Source organism: Symphalangus syndactylus, chromosome 23 (genome assembly GCF_028878055.3).
Source record: "Symphalangus syndactylus isolate Jambi chromosome 23, NHGRI_mSymSyn1-v2.1_pri, whole genome shotgun sequence".
NCBI classification, from domain to species: Eukaryota; Metazoa; Chordata; class Mammalia; order Primates; family Hylobatidae; genus Symphalangus; species Symphalangus syndactylus.
In genome coordinates this window covers 27067639-27090746 of record NC_072445.2, presented here as the reverse complement: position 1 = coordinate 27090746, position 23108 = coordinate 27067639, and the positions used below count along the sequence as shown (strand labels likewise).

Here is a 23108-nt window from a genome sequence, read left to right as displayed (position 1 = left end):
CACAGGAAAACACAATGAAAAAAAAATCAAATCTTACCACAATGGGATAATCAGTATTAACATTATGAGGTACAATCCTCCAGTACCACTGCCATGCATTTGTGATTATACATACACACTTTAACAATGCTTCTAAGAGGACTTTTATGGACCACATATTTATTTCCTTCTATGGATGTATCACAGATTATTTAAGAAACTGCCCAGGTTAGACAATGCTACTTAGGTCTGCCACTTCTTTGCTGTGTGATTTCTGGACAAGTTACTTAACCTCTCTCAGTCTTAGTTTCACAATCTGTTGGACATTGAAAATGATTTACCTATACCTCATAGAACTGTTGTGATAATTAGATAAGAATAAGTGCAAAAGCCCTTGGCACCACGCCTGGCACATGTTAGCTGCCTCTATGGACACTTGGTATGGTGCCTGGAATATGTAAGCTGCTCCTATGTATAATGTGAGAAATGTTCTTGTACATCATTCTTAGTGTATATCCATAAATGTTTTCCTAGACATGGAATTGCAGAATCAAAGGGTATGCACATTTCTAAAGTTTTTACTATTATCATATTCCCTTCCAGAAAGTCATAATAATTTATATTTACATGATAATATACATTTCCCTCCACCCTTGCCAAAATTTGGTATTATTAAATTTTTTTGTGAATACTGATGAGGTTGAAATTGTTTCACGTTAGTTGCCATTTCTATTTGTTCTTCTGTGAATCACTTGCTGGTTTTCGTGGAAGTTTCTTCGTGTTTGTCTAGTTCTCTATAGTAAATACATCTTTTCCTTATTGGTGTAAAAGAACTTCTAAAAGAGTAAAGACAGATCTCTCATTTAAGATGCCTTAAATGTCTCCCTGCCCCCTTTCAAGAAAGTAAAGGCTGCCTTTACCTTCTTGAAGATCAGAAATCGAATTTTCCTGTAGACAAATCCATCAACTATTTTTTTATGACTTATTTCAAGTTTAGGAATTATTTCTCCATCTTGAAATCTGATGGTCAACTATATTTTATCTAATTTTTATATTCTATATTATGTCTTTAATCAATAATTCATTTTAGAATATAACGGAAACTTATACTGAAAGAATTTTGAATTGTAATAATAAGAAGGCAGAAAAACTATCCACAAAATGAATATTCTATCACCACAGGCATTTCTGAGTATCATAGTAATATTTATGGATAATTAATATTTACAGGTTGCCTGATTGAAAAAAAGCTTTGATGAATGATCTGCAAATGCTATCTTGCCTCATCTGACTGGGTAAGTGTGGCTTAGTTGGCGTCACTTTCATTTGGACTTAATGGAGACAAAAAGAAAACAGGACCCAAACTTGGATATAAGCTCAATTTCTTCTAGCTAAAAACTCTTTCTGGTCTGGCTCTCATTCATCATACTCATGCTCACACATATACCACCAACTCCATCTATCCATGAATCAATCACACTACTGCACAGTATGTTCCTTAACTCTCCTCTCCACCAACACTATGAGTTTTTAAGAAATCGCCTTTTCCTAGAAGTATATATACTTAAGCAACAGGATGAAAAATAAAAGACACAAATAAGTGACTTGAAAAATCAGAGGCATGCCAGGTGTAGCAAATAAAGCAAATCTAGCCTTTCCATTAGAGACAGATTTGTGCCGACAAACTTACAATTTAGTGAAAACAGATGAGCTGCCAAATGATGCCTTTCAGGATTTCTGAATAACTTAAAATGTAATTCACAGAAAAGCATTTTTTTGAGAGTGAATAATCTGAACAAACATGAAAAACACATAACAAAATAAGGTTCCAGGCCATGCAGTCATTAAAAAAAAAAAAACTGAATTTAGAGGAAAATGTCCAATACTTTACAAGGAAGAGCACACAAAGCAGTCAGCCAATTTGAATCTTCATGCATTTAAGAAGCAGAATGGAAGTTAGAGATGCAACTGTGGTCTGAACAATACTTACAAGATAACAAGTTTACCTGACTTTTCTAAATTTCCAAGCAGCTAACAATTAAGAAAACAAAAGACATTCATTGATTTGCAAATGTTTACTACAAATAACACCACAAAACACAAACAGAATCCATATTGTGACCCACATGGTACAAACATCTTCCCCTCAACCATTTGGGGAAAAAATGCAAATAAATGCTGCTACAGACTAAGGAGCTGTGCCCTAAAACTGGCAACATACAATACTATAAACGTTGTTTTTTTAAAGGAAAAAATATAGGAAGAACTACACAGCATACCAGACCAATGGCAATTAATACTACTATGGATTTTTGGCATATGAATTGAATCAGTCAGCATTTCAGTTTAGATATGCATGCAACTTCACTGTTCAAGAGAAAGCAATAAATTTTTGGAAGAATCCAATCAGGAAAATGCAAGATTTGATCAAATGGCATCAAGCTTGGAGGCAGAGCTAACCATACACACAGTCACAGGGCCTACCACACTCACTGCACAGAGACTCATGACATGACAGTGCTGCCTGGGCCAACGTGATGCAATGAGAGGTCAGGAGGCTCTTGGTGGTTTGGCTGCTCAGCCCTGATGGTCAGAGGCAGGCACTCAACCATTTCTGCTAGGCAGCAAACTGTGATCCGTGGGAGAATTGGAGACATGTGCTCAGCACATTTTCCTACTCTGGGAGCTGAGTATATGTGAGTAGGAGGTGATCTAGAAAAGATCCAATTCCTAAAAACCTAAACATTCTCTGCTTTATCAGACAGCTGAAAGGAAAGGCACAGACTATTTCTTTCTAAAATGCCAGATGCCAGAAAACCAATCATGATTTCTCAGAAAATGGACAAAATACGACTAAAACGCTTTGAAGTTAGAAATATTTTCATAATATTTTCGCTTTTCACATCATGAAAAACTGTTCTAGTAAATTTAGTGAACACATAGCATGGACTAGACATAACCCTCTAGTCAGCAACTCTTGAGTGTGTTTCATTCTTTTAAAGTGAAAAAGAGGACCAATGCTGAAATGATGGTGAAAGTTTTATGAAAGTAAATTTCCAACGTATCTTGTGAAAGACAGTCAGGGGATCAGGGAAGCTGGGGATGGGTGGTGAAACTTGCTGGGAATTAACATTACACCTAAAGGTGCTCTCCTCATGATCTGCCTTGAAAGTATACCTAAAATGTATTAATTTTCTGTAGTGTCCAAACTAAAGATACTTTGGCTTTTCCTTAACAAATCAGGGGCTTGCCCTACCTCAAGGTCACACAGATGGAAAGGTTGGGCTGAGCCTGCATTACCTAAGTGGTCATGTGTTTACTGGGAGACTCATCTTTGGAGTCAGGTTCTACCAACTCCCAGCTGTGTGAGTCCTAGTAAGAAAAACTACTTACTGGCCTCAGTTTCCTCACTCATAAAATGAGGAAATTATCATGACTGCAAAAGCTGTTGTAAGGATTCAACAAGTACAACAAATACTTGAAAGCATCTAGTATAGTGCCTGGCATTAAAAAAGAAAGAAAGAAATCTTTTCTACATCTCTATGTGTGTTTATGTGTCCAATCTACTATCCATCTGCAAGCACTACTCAGCAAGAGTAAATTTAACTGTTCAGAATATCAGTTCTGTATTTTGGTTTATTGCTTAGAAACTAGAAACCAACTTTTCTAATTAGTAGAATCTGTTAGTTGAGTCCCAGTTTTGCTGGGAAACAGACTGAAGTCTTACAGCCGGAAACAGTTTACTTAGATGCCAGTGTTCATATTAAGGATGTTTCAGAATATGATCATGTTTATAGTAAATATTCTCATGTCTCCATTTAGAAATGCTGGCCACTTTACCCAGGGAGAAGACTGGGACACTGTGGGCCGAACACCAAGATGAGGAAAGCAAAGAGGAAGTTCAGATACCCTGAGATGTGGCCCTAGGAAAATAAGAACGCCACATGTTCTGACTGGCTGGAAGGCAGCTTTGAAATTACTCCAAAATAGATGTTAGAAAAAGTCAAAACAGAAATATGAAGCAAACTACACCCAGCCAGTGATCATATCATACAAGGAAATACCATACCTTTCTAGACGAGGACCCAGCAAAGGAGAAGGCTCATCAACAGCTAGTTTTAGGCTTTATTGCTGATAAAAAAATCAAGCTCAGTATTATCCTTCTCCAACCAAGCTCTTCTAGTACCCAATAGAAAGTAAGCCTTCTTCTTTTTCTCTTTTCTTTTTTTTTTTGAGATAGAGTCTCGCTCTGTCACCCGGGCTGGAGTGCAGTGGCATGATCTCGGCTCACTGCAGCCTCAGCCTCCTGGGTTCAGGCAATTCTCTTGCCTCAGCCTCCTGAGTAGCTGGGACTACAGGCGCCCGCCACTGCGCCTGGCTAATTGTAAGCCTTCTTTTTAAACAACACACTAGACACCTCCTTGTTTGACCCACTATAAGCTTCCTCCTCATTGTCAGTATTTCTGCCTCCCTTGCCAGAATTTAAATGCCTCTCAGTCCACACAGCTACACTCCACAACAGATCGTGATGTCTCATTTTCTCATGCTTAGACTAGTAACCAAAAAAAAAAGTCCTAGGAAGCTGGCTTTAGCTTCCCATTCACCTTCCTCTATGTGAATGCCTTTGGGAAGAGTTTGTTCAACCTCATCTAAGTCATGAGCATGGCCCGATGTAAATCTCTGCCCAGAAACATGGTTGCATCAAGATCAATTTTTATAATTCCAATTGCTTATGGGATAGAGCTTAATTTCACATTAAATTCAAAAACCAAACCCAAAGTCATCCACTTCCTCTGCCAAACTCCCAAATTATCCATTTCTGCCAATGGTGTCACCATTCTCTGTATGTCAAACCCAAAATGTCAATCTCTTTCTTTCTCCCATTTAAAATCCTATAAATTCACCTTTCCCAACTCTCCTTAATGTTACTGATGACCACTCTTTGACATAATTATGATCATGTGATTTCTCTAAAAGCACATACCTCTTTTGGTAAGGACACTAATTTATTTCTGTCTGCATTCAAGTTGCTCAACTTCTTTAGTTTTCCAATGCTTTTAGGCAGGGTCTGTTAAAATAACAATTTCACTATTAATTTAACACATATTTTTAACATGGCTCACAGTAAATAAGATCTTTGCAAGGACCTAAAGAATACAATCTCATCCAGCAACAGAAGCAATAGTTCTTGCTGAATATCAGATATTTGCAATGTTCACTTAGGGGGTGCAACATTAAGTATTTTGAATTTTTGTTGAAATGATAAGTCTGTTTTAAAGGAATTAAGTCAAAAGTAGAGACCTGGGAACAGGGAAACATCTTGTAAAGGGAAAAAGATGCTGTTCAACCCAAGTAAGTGAGAATTTGCACCCTCAAGATTCATTCCTACCCTGCCTGCACCTTCAAGGACCACACTGGGACAGTGGCTTAGATGTCCGTGGAAGCCAGAGCACTGGGGCAGAGAATCAGCACCTGAAGCAGGGTGCTGCATGGGCAGGGGAAGGCGAGGGCTGTGGGGATGGCAGAAAGGTGAGCATCCTGGAGTGGGGAGCAGAGCTCCACCAGAACCAGGCTGGCACCCACATGGGGGTCTTCAACACTCCAGTGCAATCCAGGTGAGAATATTATTTTAATATTATTTTTACAGTTGTTATGATTACTATTTGTAAGCCTAAAATCACAAAGCAGGACTGGAAGATTTGGTAACTCCCACCACACCTGCCAGAGGCTGGCTGCTTGAGCTGTCTGAGGAGAGGGGTGGCTGGGCTCCCCACCCATGTCTGTGCACTCCATCCTTTCTTGCTGTCCCTTCTGCTCTTTCCACCTAAAGAGCATTACTTACTCTATTTATAGAGAAAGGAGAAAAGGGAAAAGGAAAAGGGGAAAAAGAGTAAAAAAAATAAGATGACAAAATGAAGATGGAGAAAAGAAAAGAGAAAAGCAGGAGAGTAAACTGAAGAAAAGAGAGTGCTATACGACAACTAGAAGAGGGGGAGAAGGAGAAGTGACAACTGAAGGACTGACAAAAGCAGAGGGGGCAACAGGACAGGAAAAGACAACTGAGATCTGCTGCCACCCTGCCCACCCACCCTTTGCCAGGGGGTGCACGCATTGCCCCTGCCCTTGTCTGGTGGGAGCCTGGTCCAGGTGGAGGACCCCTCCAGCCCCCTCCACTCCCAAGTTCTAATAAGAAGCAGCCTTAACCAGAGCCCATCAGATGCCATCATCTGGCTCCTTGATCAAGAGCGTTTCCCAGCTCCCATCCTGCCAAGGCTTTTCCTGGCCAACGTCCATCTCGTTCCTCTTCTCTCCTGTTCTTCCCATTTGCTCAAAGAACCCAGGGAGAGGCCAGAGGAATCCTGACAAATATTCCCAGTGGTGGTCTCTGGGCACCACAGCTAGGGCATCAACACATCCAACGAGAGTAGCTTATCCCCACACCTCACTGGAGATATCTGTGAGGCATTTGTTCAGTCCCTATATTCAAAGCACCACAACTGGGACACAGGCTCAACAGGGAAACCTAAGCACCACTTTCTTTGCTTAAGCAGGTTAAAAACTGATCTTTAGGTCATGCATTTGCTTTTAAGACTGTTTTGGGATGTAATATGAAGAAACTTCCATTTAGTCTACTCAAATTACAAATAAGTAGAATCTACCCTCGTAAGTCTTTATGATATATGTGCAAACCACACTTACCAGGAGCTGATTTTCTGTAAGAACTAACTCAGTGAGACTTTCACAATCCCCAACTGCTTCAGGCAACTGTGTGAGTCTATTCTGATCCACCTTCAAGATTGACAGTTTCTTTAGTTTTCCTGTAAAAGCATTATTATTATCAAATTCATTAGTTACAATCATTTTCGTAATCACTGCTTGGAATTTCCTATCTGCTGTTCTTTTTGTTTGAAACAGTTATTTATTTTTTCCTCATCTAGCTTTTCACATTATGAAACTCTATCATTTAGATTACTAAAGGTTAGGAGTTAAAATAATTTGTTTAGAACATCAAAAACGGTCAGCAATTAAGAAACAAAACATTTTAAAAAGCATAAAAACATCGCATCAAAGCCAAGAAATTTACAGAAAAACAAAACAGCTTTCTCTCCATGGAGGTGTTTCATGCACAGAGGAGACTTTCATTTTACTCCAAGAATTACCCTCACAATAAACAAAAAAAATAGTTTATTAAATCACCTATGAATGAAAATGACTCAACGAAGATCCCTACAGTGCGGTATTTCTACAGGAGCAGAATAAAGCGGTAACCTCTGGAAAGCCATATTAAGGACGGAGTCTATTTCACTCAGGCTAGGAAGACTTGACGTCCTAGTGATACCCACTGTTCATGGGAAAGAAGAACAAGTCTTACTGCAGCCTCCTCAGAGTCCCCACTAGCCACTAGTAAAGTCATTCAGATTCTCACTTCAACAAGTCATGAGATTAAGCCTACAGAGCAGGCGCCCTTCATTCTCTACTGAGTGGCTAACACATTGACACTTTCCCCACTACATCAGAAAACAGCCTCTATTCTAACACAGTCATAAAGCTGGAGAAAGAAAAATACCGAAAGGTGTATCTTGCCTCAGGTACAGCCACAGGGCAAGACAGGAGAAGGAACCAATTTTTAAGCTCTTTATTTAGCATAATCAATAGCCTAACACTGTCATTGGAAGGTTTCCACCTGCCCTCATGGTCAGGAGATCCACTAGCATTTTCTGCAGGGTATACTGAATAGCACAGCCAAGCACCGAAACATCTCACCCCAACAGAGAAGTCTCCTGGCAACTAGTCTTCTAGCCTCTCCTTGAATACTTCTAGTGACAAGGTACTCATTTCTTCACTAAGCAGCCCAAACGAATTTGTAACATATCTTTGCCTTTTATTTTTTTATTTTTTTAAGAGACAGGGCCTCACTCTATTGCCCAGGCTGGAGTACTCTGGTACAATCATGGCTCACTGCAGCCTCAAACTCCTACTCCTGGACTCAAGCAATCCTTCCCCTTCAGGCTTCTGAGTAGCCAGGACTACAAGCATGTGCCACCCCACTTGGCTAATATTTTTATTTTTTGTAGCTAGGAAGTCTCACTATGATGCCCAAGCTGGTCTTAAACTCCTGACCTCCCAAGGTGCTAGGATTACAGGTGTGAGCCATGCCCAGCCATCTTTGCTTTTTAAAGCTCTTTCTTAAATGAAATTCACAATCCTTTCATTTTGCCCATTTGATCAGAAAGCTGTAATACATCTCTTTCTTTGGAAGACAGTCCTTTAAACGTTTGAAGTCAGCCTCTCATGCTTGCTGCTGCTTCCCATTCCAAGCAACAAAACATGCCCAGTCTCTACAACCCTTTTCAGATGCCATAAACGATTCTCAGTGAACATCTCTGCACAGAGCCAAAATCCCTATTGATTTTCCAGCCTGGTTTAACCAAAACACAATGTCTGAATTTCTGCTGAAATTTTCATCTTGACCACATACCACAGAGGGAGTGGTCCTCTGCCATACAAGTTCTCCAGCTATTGAAAACCTTTCAAAAACTTCCTTTGATGTGATGTTCTGAATAAAATTAAAGACAGCAATCCTATGATAACTCCATGGTTAAATACAGTCTCTTTCAACTTCAAAGTGGCTTTGCTACGATGGAGCTCCCAAGTCCGTATCTGTTTATACCTTCTCTGAGTTTAATTTCTCACACTGGACTAAGTTCCTTCATAGTAAAGAAAATGTCTGAATTGATTTTTTTTTTAAAGAAAATAGCACAGAATGATTAAAGGATTATCGATGTACTAAAAAAGGCTCAATTCAATTACGCCACTCTTCCAGCACCTCCCTGAGGTCATGGAATAAGTCAGTTATTTTCTCATAAACTATTAGGATGCCAAATTAGAAATTTCTTAGTGACTGCTCATATGCCTTAAATACATTTTATTATTTGGGGTAATCCCTCATGAAATCATTGAGAGAAGATACAGATGAAGTAGAGATGAATCGATGCTTAAAAGTAATGACAGCAGTAAGAGATACCAAGCCAGGATGACAGAAACATCTGCATATAGAGAAACTTCTGCTGTAATAAATACTCTTTGCTTTCCTTCTTTAAAAACAAACAGCAAGGCCGGGCACGGTGGCTCACACCTGTAATCCCAGCACTTTGGGAGGCCGAGGCAGGCGGATCACGAGGTCAGGAGATCGAGACCATCCTGGCTAACATGGTGAAACCCCGTCTGTACTAAAAATACAAAAAATTAGCCGGGCGTGGTGGTGGGTGCCTGTGGTCCCAGCTTTTCGGGAGGCTGAGGCAGGAGAATGGCGTGAACCCAGGAGGCGGAGCTGGCAGTGAGCTGAGACTGCACCACTGCACTCCAGCCTGGGCGACAGAGCGAGAGTCCATCTCAAAAAAAAAAAACAAAAACAAAAAACAAACAAACAAAAAATAGTAAGGAGACTTGAAGGAGCCACATCCTCAGCATCTGAAAGTGGTGACCAAAGGATCAAAGTGCGCTCCAAACCCTCAAGACGACAGCAGAAAGTATGTTTAGCAGTTAGTGATTTCCAATGCCTACCAATGCCATCCGGAATCGTTTCTAATAAGTTCTGGGAAATGACTAAATCCGTTAATGAAGTCAGGCCACTGATTTCTTCAGGAAGTCTTTCCAACCTGTTTTCAGAGACATCTAAGCACAGCAGGTTCTTCAGATTTCCTATTTCCTATAACAATGACATGGAAAAATAAACGCACACTTAAACCTGCCACAGTGCAGAGGCATTTGTTCCAGTGATTTTTCACAATTAAATCCCAGGGTGGTCCTAAGGATGTTATCTTTAGCATGAATCCAAATGTGAAGGCAGAGGCAAATTCCTAGATCCCCTTCCAATGAAAGTGGGAAGTTGTATGAATCACAGACACAGAGCTGGGAGGGACACAAAGCCCTCCACCTTTCAGGCAGGCAAGGAATCATTCCCACTTAATAGGTGAAGATACAGGAGAACAAACGACTGCAAGGTCACACAATTAGAAAAGAAAAAGGAGGCTAGAATTTAGCTTTTCAAGTTCGGAACTGATCTCTAGTAAGCAGCTTACACTGCAGGGTGACCCTGGGATTTCCTCTGGTAAGAACCTGCCTACTTTCTATTTTCCTTCCATGACAGGTAGCACTTGTTAGCACAAACATCAATGCAATTGCTCCCCAGCAAAACTGGAACATACATATCTATCTGTGTCTTTAACATTAAAAGCAGCATACTGCCTTTAGTGAAAACAGTCTACCAGGATAAGGTAAAGTACCTCCATGAGTCTAACATTCTATTCAAGACCTACCTTTCCTTCTATTCCCAAAGTGCAAGCTTTCTCTCTTATCACTGACTCCACTTTTCCATTCCACTTCCCAATATTAAATCTTAACCCTCATTACTCCTTTACCTTGACTGTCAGCTCTGCCTCTTGGGCTCTAGTCTTAACTTCCCCTTTCCTGAGACCATTCCATAAACTGTGCTTCCTCATTTCCTTCCTGAAACACAGCCAGTTCTCGTCCTATAATTGGACCACCTTCTATTCAGAAAACATCTTGTGGCTCCCTGATGTCTACATAAGTACAAATTCCTCCATCTATATTTAATTTGGTCTGATCTATTCTTTCCAGCTTATCATCCACCTGATATTGCCTTATGATCCTGTCCCTGTATTTCCTGTCTAAAGGAAACTAGACTAGATTTCCACTAATTTCAGGCCAGATCCCTGAAGTTGTTTTATTTTTCATTAATTCCTTTTAACAATGCCTTTGTATCTTTCTCTTTCCATCATCATTGAAGATAAGAAAAATCATCCTAATTATTTGAGACTTTTTGGTGTGTTTATGCTGATTTAACACACATTTATACTATAGGAGCAAGTGAGATTTTTAAATAATCATTTAAAGCACAATCATTGGAATTTTAATTTTTGTATTTAGAATATCACACTTTGCACAAAGTCATTTACACACATCTGAACATACACAACTCTTTCCTTTCCCTTTCATGTCCCACAGATATTTTATTACTTTCCTGATAATGTCATGATAGTTTTCTCCCATCCTTTGACTTCTAAAGTAACTAGCATTCTTTCAACCAGGATTTCCCACATATTTCCTAGAGAAATCTAAGTACTAATCGAACTCTACCCACAAGAGTTGCTAATCTGTCTCCTTTTCCCAACTGTAGCCAAGATCTCATAAACAGACTTAAATTAGTACCTTAGTTCCATTAGTCATTAGGTGACATCATGGAAACTTCAGTGCTATAACAACTAAAAATTTACTAAAGTGCTTTCTTCTAGTATTAGGGTTCCCTGCATTGATATGGCATTCCTCACTGAAAGTACAGAGCCCTTTACAACTGGTCACATGAAAAACTGGCTGGGAGAGACATCAAATAATAAAATTCAGTAATAGTTGGAGAAAAAAACACAAGAGGAAAATGCCTGTTGGTTTTGTTTGTTTTAGACTTCTCAGTTTCTGTCTCAGAATGTAGGCCTGTCTGCTAAGACTCCACAAGATGACCATGTGCTCAGAAGTCTATACAAGACTCCACTTCATTTGGGACATGGTTCTTCCACTTGGGAACAGTAGGAAAGGCCTGAACACTATGACATGCCAGCTAAACCATAAGCAACATTTGGAAAAATCTGAAATAAAAGCATTTAACATTGCTTTTACATGCACTACTACGGGGCAAAACATGGTCAAATTATCCTAAAGCACTTGTCACATCATGGAGTAGAGAAGGGTATACCATCAGAATCACGGGTCCTGGCAACTTACTCATCTGCTGGGCTTGAAGTAAGCTATATGGGTAGCAAGGACACAGTAAAATACAGATTTCACAAACTAAAGGAAATATTTACTATATTTACAAATGGTGGGTTGAGGTTTTCAGTTTTTATATGGCAATGGAGAATGATGCATGCTCAATATGTTTTTTCAAATGTGCTTTTTCAATCAATGTTTTTGGTTTTCAAGATCCTTTTATAGCAAACCTTATGTGGCAGCAAGAAATACACAAAGCTTTTTGTTGCTGTTTTATGTTTTGGGGAGACATTGTGAAATTACCACTTACCTGAGGTAATTCTGACAGTTGATTTCCATCCAACCAGAGATCTTTTAGATGTAAGAGGGCTCCGATTGATTCTGGCTAAAACAAAAGAAAAAAAAGTTATGGTAACAAAGATTCAATTTTCAGTCTTCCCTGAAGAAAGAAAGAATCTGAATTCATCTGTTAACAACTGGGTACCTTAGCGGATGTTCACTGGTACTTCTCTTAAGATCCAGTCCCTTTCCTCAAAGTGCCCAAACTTTCCCCAAGAATGCCAGTTGTTTCCACCTATGTCCATCGTCTCTAGTCCTGACCTCCCCCACCCATGAATCATAATTCCTAACTTGTGTGAAATGAAGCTGGTTCTCTAGTGTTCCCAAGCTACCCACTTCTGTGGAAATACTGGCTTCGTAAAGATCCCTATAGAACTCCCCCAAATACTGTGTGACCACAACTAAAAACAAAGTTAAATTCAAATCTCTAATACGGACTTACCAAATTATATATTTCATTGTTTCCTAAATCAAGTTCTTCGAGTCTCCGCAGCTGGGTAAGAGAGCTATTTTAAAAAATAAATAAAGAGCACTTAGAGAATACTTAGAAATGCTGAGCAATATAGTGTCCCTCGCTTGGACTAGCTTCAAAAATAAGGTCCATTTTGATTTTTATGGTAGAAAATATTGCACAGGAAGGACTGTTAAGAAAAGGCTGGCTGGCATCCCCCAAACTTCCCAAAACACACAAATGTTTTAACATAATACTGTAGTCCTGTTTTTTTAAATACTTAAATTCATTCTGCACTAAATCTCCTCTTATTTTCCCCAAAGACTCACTCAGGAAGATATGTAAGAAGATTCTCTCTCAGTTCCAGTGAAGCCAGGTTATAAAGACTAAAAATGAACAGAAGGAAAAAAAAGTATAAGAGAAATTCCTGAGATTCTTCCTACCTCCCCTCCCCCATACACACACTGGACAAGTTGCAACACTTAATAAAACCTAGTAGGCCACTTCCCAGGGCAAAAATACCTATCATCACCACCCCCCACACCCACTAAAAACAATACCATCTCTACCTCTCAAATTGTAATCTTAAGATATTAATAATTAATAAAAGAGTAGTGTGTCATGACTACAAAGCACCTTCATTCAAATACCTTGTACATGTGATATGTGGAAATAACTTATCAGCCAATAAAACACAACCACTCTCAGGACTGAGACAGAAGCCGAATGTGTGCGTCTAGACTTTCAAATGCCAAAAATGCACTGTTAGCATAAAACAGTAGCACCTTTCATCTTGCAGAGCTCAGAGCTCTTCTTCCCAGTATCAGTGAGAGATCACCCCTGTTTTAAAGTAGGGGACACCTCAGTCCAGAGAGTCCAAGTTGATCTACTTAAGATCATAAATTCATGGAGCAAGCAGCAGCTGCGCTAAGGAAGTAACTTCTATTTAAATGCATTCAGGATAATGTCATAATGTATCTTGCACAGTGCCTGGAACACAGACTGATTTAATAAATGGTAGCTACAATAATGTTGCTTTTATTCTTATTAAACCCTAGAATGAGGCTCTCTTCATCTGATTCTCCAGGCTCTCGGGTGTAATCCAGTCTGTTAGGACCACAGTGGAATGGGACAGATGTTTGACAGATGGGGCAAATCTTGACAGGCAGTGGCAATTCTGCATCACCAGAAACCCTCATGAAGTTATGTCAACACTGGCAAAACATATTGATTCAGAAAACAAGTGACTCAGTCTATTGCCCCACAAGCACTGTACTAAACTATACCAACCAAAAAGTCACATTTTGCTAATATCACCATAGCAACATCCAGATTTGGAGGAATTTCATTTCTGAGCACACAGAACACAAAAAGACATTATCCCAACACTCTAATCTGCCTTAATCCTCCATTCTCCCTCCTTCCAACAAAAAAGCCAGAATCACGTGTACTAACAAGGCTGGTTTTATAACATCCAGAAATGCAAATTTAAATGAACAGTGTATATACATGCTTAAAACCTGTTTGCCGGAAAATATATTTTAACTGTACTATGAAATGTACAAATCCTGCATCTCCTTCTCCAATTTTACAAAACCAAATAATTTTCATACTTAAAGCAAGAACAAAACTTTCAACTTCTTTTTAAAAAAACAAACTCCCTGCTAATATGTCACCATGAAATTAACATCAACGTTCTTCAAATCAAATGTAACTTGGTGCGGAGTTGCAGTTCTCTAGTTCTACTTTCTCTTGACCAAGTGTTTACGTAGAAGAAACAACAAAAGGAAGGGGAGGAGGATGAGATGTACACCACCCAGTATCTCCTTCCAAAAGCAATCTGTAAATAATCTGTAAATCGTAAGTTTACTTGAAAAGTAAAAATTTAAAAACAAAGGGCTTTGTTTTCAGTTTTAAATTTCCATGTAATGCCTAACCAGTTTTATTAAGAAGACAGTAATCCCTCAGCTATTTTCCCATTTAAATTTTTAAAATCAATGTTAGGATTGTCATTTTATCTATTCGGTATCCATTACTTTCATACCTATTTTAACAAACCAAGGACACCCACTAATGAAAGAAGGAAAATGTCCTTCTTTGCATCAAAAACTTGACTCACTGGGCATCACTGAAAGCATCTTGCAAAGCAGTTTCACACAGCCTCATGCTGAGTGTTACACCAAGTTTCCAGAGCCATGCTCTCAGCATCTCCTGCCTGAAACATAGACCAGAGCCGAGGGGGAGAAACCCGCCTTCTAAGGCAGAAGGAGCTGTGCAGGGCGCCTTCCGTGAGCCATCTCATCTGGTTAGTAATGACCCAGCAAGTTGATGATGCTACCATGACATGATTAGGACTGTGAGGTATTGTGTGAGGCCCACTTGATAGAAATAGGCAAAACCACAATTCGACCCTGGCCAAATGCCAAAGCTCCTGCCCTCACCCTCACTGACTGAGGCATCTCCAGGTGTCTCTGTTCTTCAGAACTCTCTCATTTAAATTTTAAAAACACCTCTCAGTTTTAGATATATACATAAGTCTTACCTTCTTAAACATACAAAGAGACACTGGAATTTTTGCTGTTTGATTTTATTTTAAGAATGTGATACACGTTTTAAAATTATCTTTAAATTTTGTCTTCAGAGCAAATGGCATAGGCCACAGTTACTATAAGCAAACAACACTTGAGCAAAAATACTGCTGAAATGCCCTAGTTCCCACCCCCATCATGCTAACACCCAGATACAATATCCTGCTAAGTAAAAAAGTTCTGGCTACAAAACCTCTTAGTCTCTACTGTTTGGGGGAAGTAAAGAAAATGTGGATGTATGGGTGATACGTCAACAACAAAAAATATCATATTTTTATAATATTTCAAAAGTAAAAATTAACAAAGTACAGGCTAAGTATCCCTTATCTGAAATGCTTGGAACTGTTAGTGTTTCAAATTTTGGATTTTGGAGTATTTGCAGTATACCTAATCTGAAATCCAAAATGCTCCAATGAGCATTTTCTTTGAGCAAATGCTTGGCACTCATAAAGTTTCAGATTTGGGGGCATTTCAGATTTCTGGATTTGGAGTGCTCAACCTGTATATAAGAGAATATCCTCATATTCTGAGATAATACTTCCCCAATTATTTTAAACTATTTAAAATAAAGAAACTTGGATATTATAATCAGACTCTACAGACCCACTGATGAAAGCCACTCTAAAAAGAGCACATGGAATCTGAGAGGCCTGGGGCCCAGGCTTGAATCCTGTTTCTCCCTCACTAATTAGCTAGGCTTGCTTGCCTGAGGTGTTTACTGCTGAATCTCGATTTTTCCCTAAAATAAATATAATCATATCTATTATGGCAATTAGAGCATAATACATTTTCCCTTCAAGTTAACAGAGCCAGTTTCTTGCCTTATTTCCTCAAGACACCCTTTGTCCCTAAGTGCAGCTGTGTACCTTACAAATGTGTGTGCCTTGAGTCAGGGTCTTCAGAAAGATTGCTACAAGATGCTACTAACTAATCACAGAAGTCATCTCCACTACTAAAAAACTCCTTGAAGGACACGCCCTACATCTGGCATTGGCCAATTTTTAACTCATCAAACATTGTCCGTAACCGGACTGGAAGAAATAGAAAGCAAACAAAGGCTCTGACTATAGACTCCTACCTCCTGTATGAGCCCAAACCTCACAGCATAATCTGGACAGTCATTCTCAGTTCCAAGTATCATTATGTGATTCTGGAATGAAACTACGGGTTAGGTTCACAACAGTGGCTTGCCTTGGACAGTCCTTCAACAAAATGCAGAACCCAACCAGCCCACTCCAGAACATGGTTCTCCAAATTGTTGTGGTAACAGAGCTGACATAAAACAGAATCAGCTTAAATGCAGAATTGGAACAGAGACATTAACACAAAAGTGAATGAATGAATAATCTCCTTTTATGGTCTTTCAGAATACAGTATCTTCAGTCAAGTCCCTGTCCCATCAAAGCAACCCACTGAATTCAAATATCTTCACATCTCTTACAGCACCCCATTAGGAACATGCTCCTGTGAGGCTTCGGGAGTGAGATCTGAACCTAATCCTGTGTGCTGAAGAGCCCAAGCTCCTAATCAGAAGGTCAGGAGAGACAGAGGGAGACCCCAACTCCACAGGCCTTTACCCACTATTTCAGTTAAACGTGGTATTACAGAGACACAAGAAAGAATCAGGCATTTCTAAAACTTTTACAAATGCGATTTAAAAAATTAAATACTTTCATAGTTCTACTACTACTAATAATACTGGCAACTTACTATATGACAGATTTTGTTATAACTTCTTTATGAGAATTAACTTATCGGATGAGAAAACTAAGGCACAGAGAGGAAGCTTGAACAAGGTCTCACAAAATTACCAAGTAGAAAAGCCAGGATTCACCAGGAAACCTGCATTCTTAAGCACTATGTTGTGCTGCCTCTCACTCTTGAGTGGGTAAGTCAATTTTGCAAATAGGTAATAATATATTTATGTATATACATATTTATTTTTATGTGTGTGTGTGTATATATATATATATTTTTTTTTATACAGAATCTTACTCTGTCACCCAGGCTGGAGTGCAGTGGTGTGATCTTGGCTCACTGCAACCTCCGCCTCCTGGGTTCAAGCAATTCTCCTGCCTCTGCCTTCCGAGTAGCTGGGACTACAGGCATGCGCCACCACACCCGGCTAATTTTTATATTTGTAGTAGAGATGGGGTTTCACCAGACCAGATAGTTGGCCCAGCTGGTCTCGAACTCCTGACCCCAGGTGATCCGCCTACCTAGGCCTGCCCAAAGTGCTAGGATTACAGGCATGACCCATCACGCCCAGCCAATTTATATATATTTACAACAATATATTCAGTAGAGTTCCTTCTTTTCCCCCATCAATCCAGCTTCCCACCACCAAACCGTTTTCACAGGAAATTACCTTAAAAATTTCATATGGATTCATGCAGGGCCTTCTTTAGGTATGAATGTATATAGTCTCTCTCCCTCTTTTTTTTTTTTTTTTTTTACAAGAAAGGTAGCGTTCCATATATATATATGGCACTTTGCTTTCCTCACTTACCAGATTTTTTTGTCTCCTTTTTTACTTGTACATACCAGTAGTTTTTCAACAATTGCACAGTATCTTACTGTCTATGGATACCTTAATTTTTTTAACTAGAACCTTATTAACAAACATTTCATCCTTCAATTTTAATTTCTGACAAATTAATTTCTACACAATACTGCTGGAATGACCTCTTCTTCCTCCTCCTACGAAAAAAAAAAAACATGACTTTCTATCCTCCCTGTCAATTCTTACCATTTTTACCAACAAAGGAAGTTGGGGGGCAGGAGAGCACACCTAACAAGCTCCTGCAGGAAAAGAATACATGAAGTATTTCTTCTCAGCACACTAATTCTTAATGTTTTACACTGTTCATAAGAGCAGGGACAAAAGTTGCACTCTTTTGTAAGTCAGAATGTAGGCCAACTGTATTTTTAGGATTCTATTTCGGTGACTGGATGAATGGTTACTTTAAGGAATTTACATCTGTTCTCCACTATGTTTTCAAAACTCTTTTAAACCCACTTGAGTTAATTTTTTTTCCATTTTAGCGGCCAAAATCATTAAGAAAATAAAGAGTAAAACACATTAAGGTAGACCAAACAAACAAATGGCAGTTCACTGTAAACCCATTAATATATAAAACAACTACTACTTATGGCAACATTATTTGATTGGGAAAAACTATTAATGGGGGAATGGGGAGTTGCTTATACATTCATAATACTTCTACTCTTTCAACATCAAATTAGAATTCAAGAAACCTCTGGTTACAAATTTTCTTATGGTGGCTTTGCTCTAGAAAAGTTTTTTAAAAAAATCCTTATTTTTGTTTTTGAAATAATAAATATTTTATAGTAAATCCCAGGCCTCAAAAAAGAACATTAAATATGGTAATAGTTTTCAAAAAAAGGATTTACTCCTTTTAGGCAGCATGCACTTATAATATAGGTAAGCTGCCTAGCACTAGGCCTTGCGAGTGTGGGCCACATGGATCACTTAGTTCAAGCTCACTCAAATTAAGGTCACCATTCCCAAGGGCAGCAGACTCAGCAGACATAAAATCAGACCCACACGCTCTAGTTCAATCTGCCAGAGAACCTAGGGCCTACTCATTCTACTTCTATCAGTGACTTATAATAATTAAATGTTTATTGATAATGACCTTTTAGTGACTGAATAACTGTTCCGGGTACTGGACTATTTCATTACATATATTCCTTCTCCTCTAAGAATGCTATTTTTGGAGAAGACAACTCAGTTAAACAGGGAGTAGAGATATTTAGGCTAATATATTTGAGGGTATTCGTTTAACAGTAAGGGATATGGAATCTCATGGAAGGGAATATCAAGTAAAGACAAAGCAGCATGCTCCCAGACACAATCATAGGCTTCCCAGAACCTCAGAATTTTCCATCAGTTGCCACTGGAGTTTTTGTGTGCTCTTGACCTCCACTCTCACTCTACATCACTTGAGCATTTTGGAGACTCTGGCTTTGTGTACCTGTCTGATCACCAGGTGCAAGTAACTAAACAAAATGATCTTAGCACACTACTTGTAAGGTTACATTATAGAGTATTTCCTGTAAGAATAAACTGGGTCGGTTTCCCAGGTATAACATTATCCTTCAGCAGTACCCAGCTTCAAATTTGCCTAAGGTCCATTCTTTTTACTGAGATGCAATTCACAAACTATGAAATTCACCTTTGAAAGTGTACAGTTCAGTGGTCTTTAATATATTTATTCAGAAGGTATAGAAACATCACCACTAGCTAATCCAGAAAATTTTCATCATACCAAAAAGAAAATTCATACTCATCAAAAGTCATTCCTCCACCCCACAACCCCCAACAACCAATAATTTAATTTCTTTCTGTATGGATTTGACTATAGCATGCATTTTATAAAAAGTGAGTCATAAACTATGTGATTGTTTGTGTCTGGCTTCTTTTACTTAACATGTTTTCAAAGCTCATCCAGGAATACTATTTCACTGTATACATATGCCACATTTTGTTTATCCACTTACCCACTGATGAAAATTTCAGTTGTTTCTACCTTTTTATTATAAATAATGCCAGTAACAACTCTCCTAGGTTTTCAACTCTTTTGAGTATACATAGCTAGGAATGGAATTGCTGGGTCACATGGTAACTATGTTCAATTTTAAGGAGGACCTACCCAAACTGTTTTACAAAGGGGCTAAACCATTTTACACTCCCACCAACTACATATGAGGGTTTCAATTTCTCTACATCCTCAACAACACGTTAGCATTTATCTTTTTAATTATAATCATCCTAGAGGGTATAAAGTAGCATCGCATTGTGGTTTTGACTTGCATTTTCCTGGTGACTAATGCTGTTAAACATCTTTTCATATGCTTATTGGTTACTTGTATATCTTCTCTGAAGAAATGCCTATTCGAATCCTTTGCCCATTTTTAATTGGGTTGGTTCTTTTATTACGGAGTTGTAAAAGTTCTAAATATATTCTGGTAACTAGACTCTGATAAGATATATGATTTGCAAATATTTTCTCCCATTCTGTGGGTTGTCTTTTCACTTTCTTGAAAGTATTCTTTGATGCACACAAGTTTTAAATTTTGATGCAGTCCAATTTATCCATTTTTTCTTTTGTTACACAGACTTTGTTGTCATAGCTAGGAAACCACTGCTTAATCCAATGTCACAAAGATTTACCCCTGTTTTCTTACAGGGCTTTTACAGTTTTAGCTCTTATATTCAGATCTCTGATTTTGATTTAGTTTTTGTGTCTGGCGTGAGGTAGGAATATAACTTCATTCTTTTGTATGTTCATAGCCAGTTTTCTCAACAGCATTTGTTAAAAAGACTATTCTTTCTCCACTGAATTGTTTTGATATCTTTGTCAAAATCAATTAACGATATATGTAAGGATTCTGATGCGGCTTAAGATGAGTCTGTAGATCGACTTGTCGAGTACTGCTATCTTAACAATATTAAGTATCAACCTATGAACACACATTATCTTACCACTTATTTAGTCTTCTTTAAATCTTTCTATGATGTTTTATACTTTGCATGTACATGTCCTACATTTCTTCTGTTAAATTTATCCTAAGTATTTTATACTTTTTCTTGTTTTGTAAATAGAATTGTTTAATGCTGATATATAAAAATATAACTGATTTTTGTCTTGTAATCTTGTATCCTGCCATCTTCCTGAATTAATTTATTAGCTCTAATAATTTTTGCAGATTCCTTAGGATTCTTTCTATATAAGATCACGTCATCTGAAGAGTAACTCATTTTTAAAAAGTAAAACACAAAGTGTGTGGCTTGAGTAGAAACTGATATAACTGATCCCAAGAAAAATATTTTCAATATTAAAATGTTCTTTTGAAAGACAAATTCATTCACACATTGTACCAACATTTCAAAACTCCTTAAAGCAAAAATTATCCTTCCTGGCCTTACCAGTGGAATCTTCTAAGTGTTTTTAATGATAGTAAAGCAAAAAGCCATTGTTCACTAGGCACTGTTTTTAAGGGCATATCTAAAATATCAATTTTTTTTTATTCAGATAGTTTTCTGAAATCCCGTCCAAGACTTGGAACTCGACTCAGTAAGACCCCACTGCATGCTCTCCCATGCCAACCGGCATCTGCAGTGACATACAAAGTCATTCACTTAATTATACCCCAACTTTTTTCTAAAGGGGATTTAAATAAATCTTTAAAAATTGCAAATATGCAAAAAGGTTCATGAAACAACGTTAGGGCCATGAAAGAGGGGAGATAGTAATGTGTTCATTATGAGAAGCACGCAGTAAAGAAAATGCAGTATCTTCAAGGAAGAAACTAAGTTCAAATGCCAGCTCTACCACCCACCAGCAATGCATACCTGGGCAGATCACTTATCTCCATTTCACAGAGGAAGCTAATAAAGCTCAGGATGGGTAAAGCTAGCCTCAGGAGGAAGGGTGTCATGAGACAGTGTATGCACCTCAAAGAGTCCCTACCCCACCGAGACTGTCAGCATCACCTCTCCCTTCATCGCACAGAAAAGAACACAGTTGCTCTCACTAGTTATCAGAATTAGCTTTAAGCTTACTGGCAACAAAGGCAGGAAAATAAATGTTAGAAATGTTATTAAAAAGGAAGAGGCTTACCAGTTCTTTTGGTAAAGCATTTGTTTCTTTAAAAATAATTTATTGTCTCCCTAATATTACATCAGAGATAGTAAGCAATATTAATAGACAATAATTATGTTTTCTTGGAAGGTTTTAGAGCAACAGAAGCTGTTTTTTTTAATAGTTGCTTCTTTTAAACAACTTTTTCTAGAAATTGAGTACAACCGCATTAGGCCAAAAAAGTGACAATGCAGGAACAGGCTAAAGTGGTCCCAGCACAAATCTTCCAGAACCTGAACTTGACTGCCTGTGATGTGATGTTGGAAGCAAGTGGAATAAAGGAGGCACTACTCTGTACCTTGTCACATGTATTTGTTTAGTATGTGAGAACAATGCCAGGGTAGGTACAGACACAAAGAGAACTGGACAACCAAGGTCCCTGTAGTATCAGAGTACAAGCTGATCCCAGTACATACACCAGTTATATACATAAAATTAAACAATGAGCAACTACACTTCTGTGTAAAGACAAAGGACTAAAGTATTTATTGTGTGGGGAGTATGACCTGCAAGTCTGGGATCTATTTCACCTGTCAATCATTGGGGAAGGCATGATGAAAGATGTAAAATTTCAATCATTAAATGAAACACCCTAGCCAGTTAGGAAAGAGACAAGGCAGGTAAAAAAATTTTAACATTCACCTGAACTGGAATAAGCAGGGTGGAAAATGAATGAATGAATACAAATTACCGTAAAATAAAAATTAACAAAGTGTATGAAAGTCATACAAATGCACAAAAATAAATGACGCAGTACAAAAATAATCAGCGAGCCTACCCTATTCATGATTGCCTTTGAACTGCACCATAGGAAGTGCTCCTTAAAATTTTTGCTTTGCAAACATTTATTCCTTGATTTAACCCACCACCATTATAACTGCCATCCCTCACTGGTTCTCCAAAAATTAGGTAAATAATTATATCTGTATTTATTAACCTTTCTTAAATGTATGTATAGCTCATATTTATGTCAATGTTTAATATTAGAACTGTTTTGGGTTTTTGCTTGGAAGTTTCATGATGTTTTTCTGATCAGAAATATGCCACAGTAACTTAACTCTTGTTTATATCAATTAACCTATGGTAAACTCGGCTTCATTATACTTTGTTTCACTTGATGTCGCAGTTTTCAAGAACCTATGGATGTTTATGTGAGGACTCACTGTAAATAACTGGGAATATTTAAGAATGAAATAAAAATATGCATTCTTTCCACTTATATGTATAATTTTTTTCAAACAGCTACTAGGTTATTAGGACTTAAACACTTATTAAGATGTTTGGACCTACTTAATGAAC

At 38.2% G+C, this 23108-nt stretch overlaps 1 protein-coding gene across 2 annotated transcripts in view; it reads right to left on the bottom strand.

Annotated features, from left to right (window-relative positions):
• Positions 1–23108, bottom strand: part of LRRC1 (leucine rich repeat containing 1) — a 129842-nt gene that overhangs the window by 14554 nt on the left and 92180 nt on the right. For both annotated transcript variants that reach the window (XM_063632655.1, XM_055263583.2), the window contains 6 exons: positions 12883–12939; positions 12545–12608; positions 12074–12148; positions 9544–9688; positions 6679–6797; positions 4964–5047 (listed from right to left, as the gene is read on the bottom strand). In XM_063632655.1, coding sequence (XP_063488725.1) covers positions 4964–5047; positions 6679–6797; positions 9544–9688; positions 12074–12148; positions 12545–12608; positions 12883–12939 — 544 coding nt within the window. The remainder of the gene's footprint in view (positions 1–4963; positions 5048–6678; positions 6798–9543; positions 9689–12073; positions 12149–12544; positions 12609–12882; positions 12940–23108) is intronic.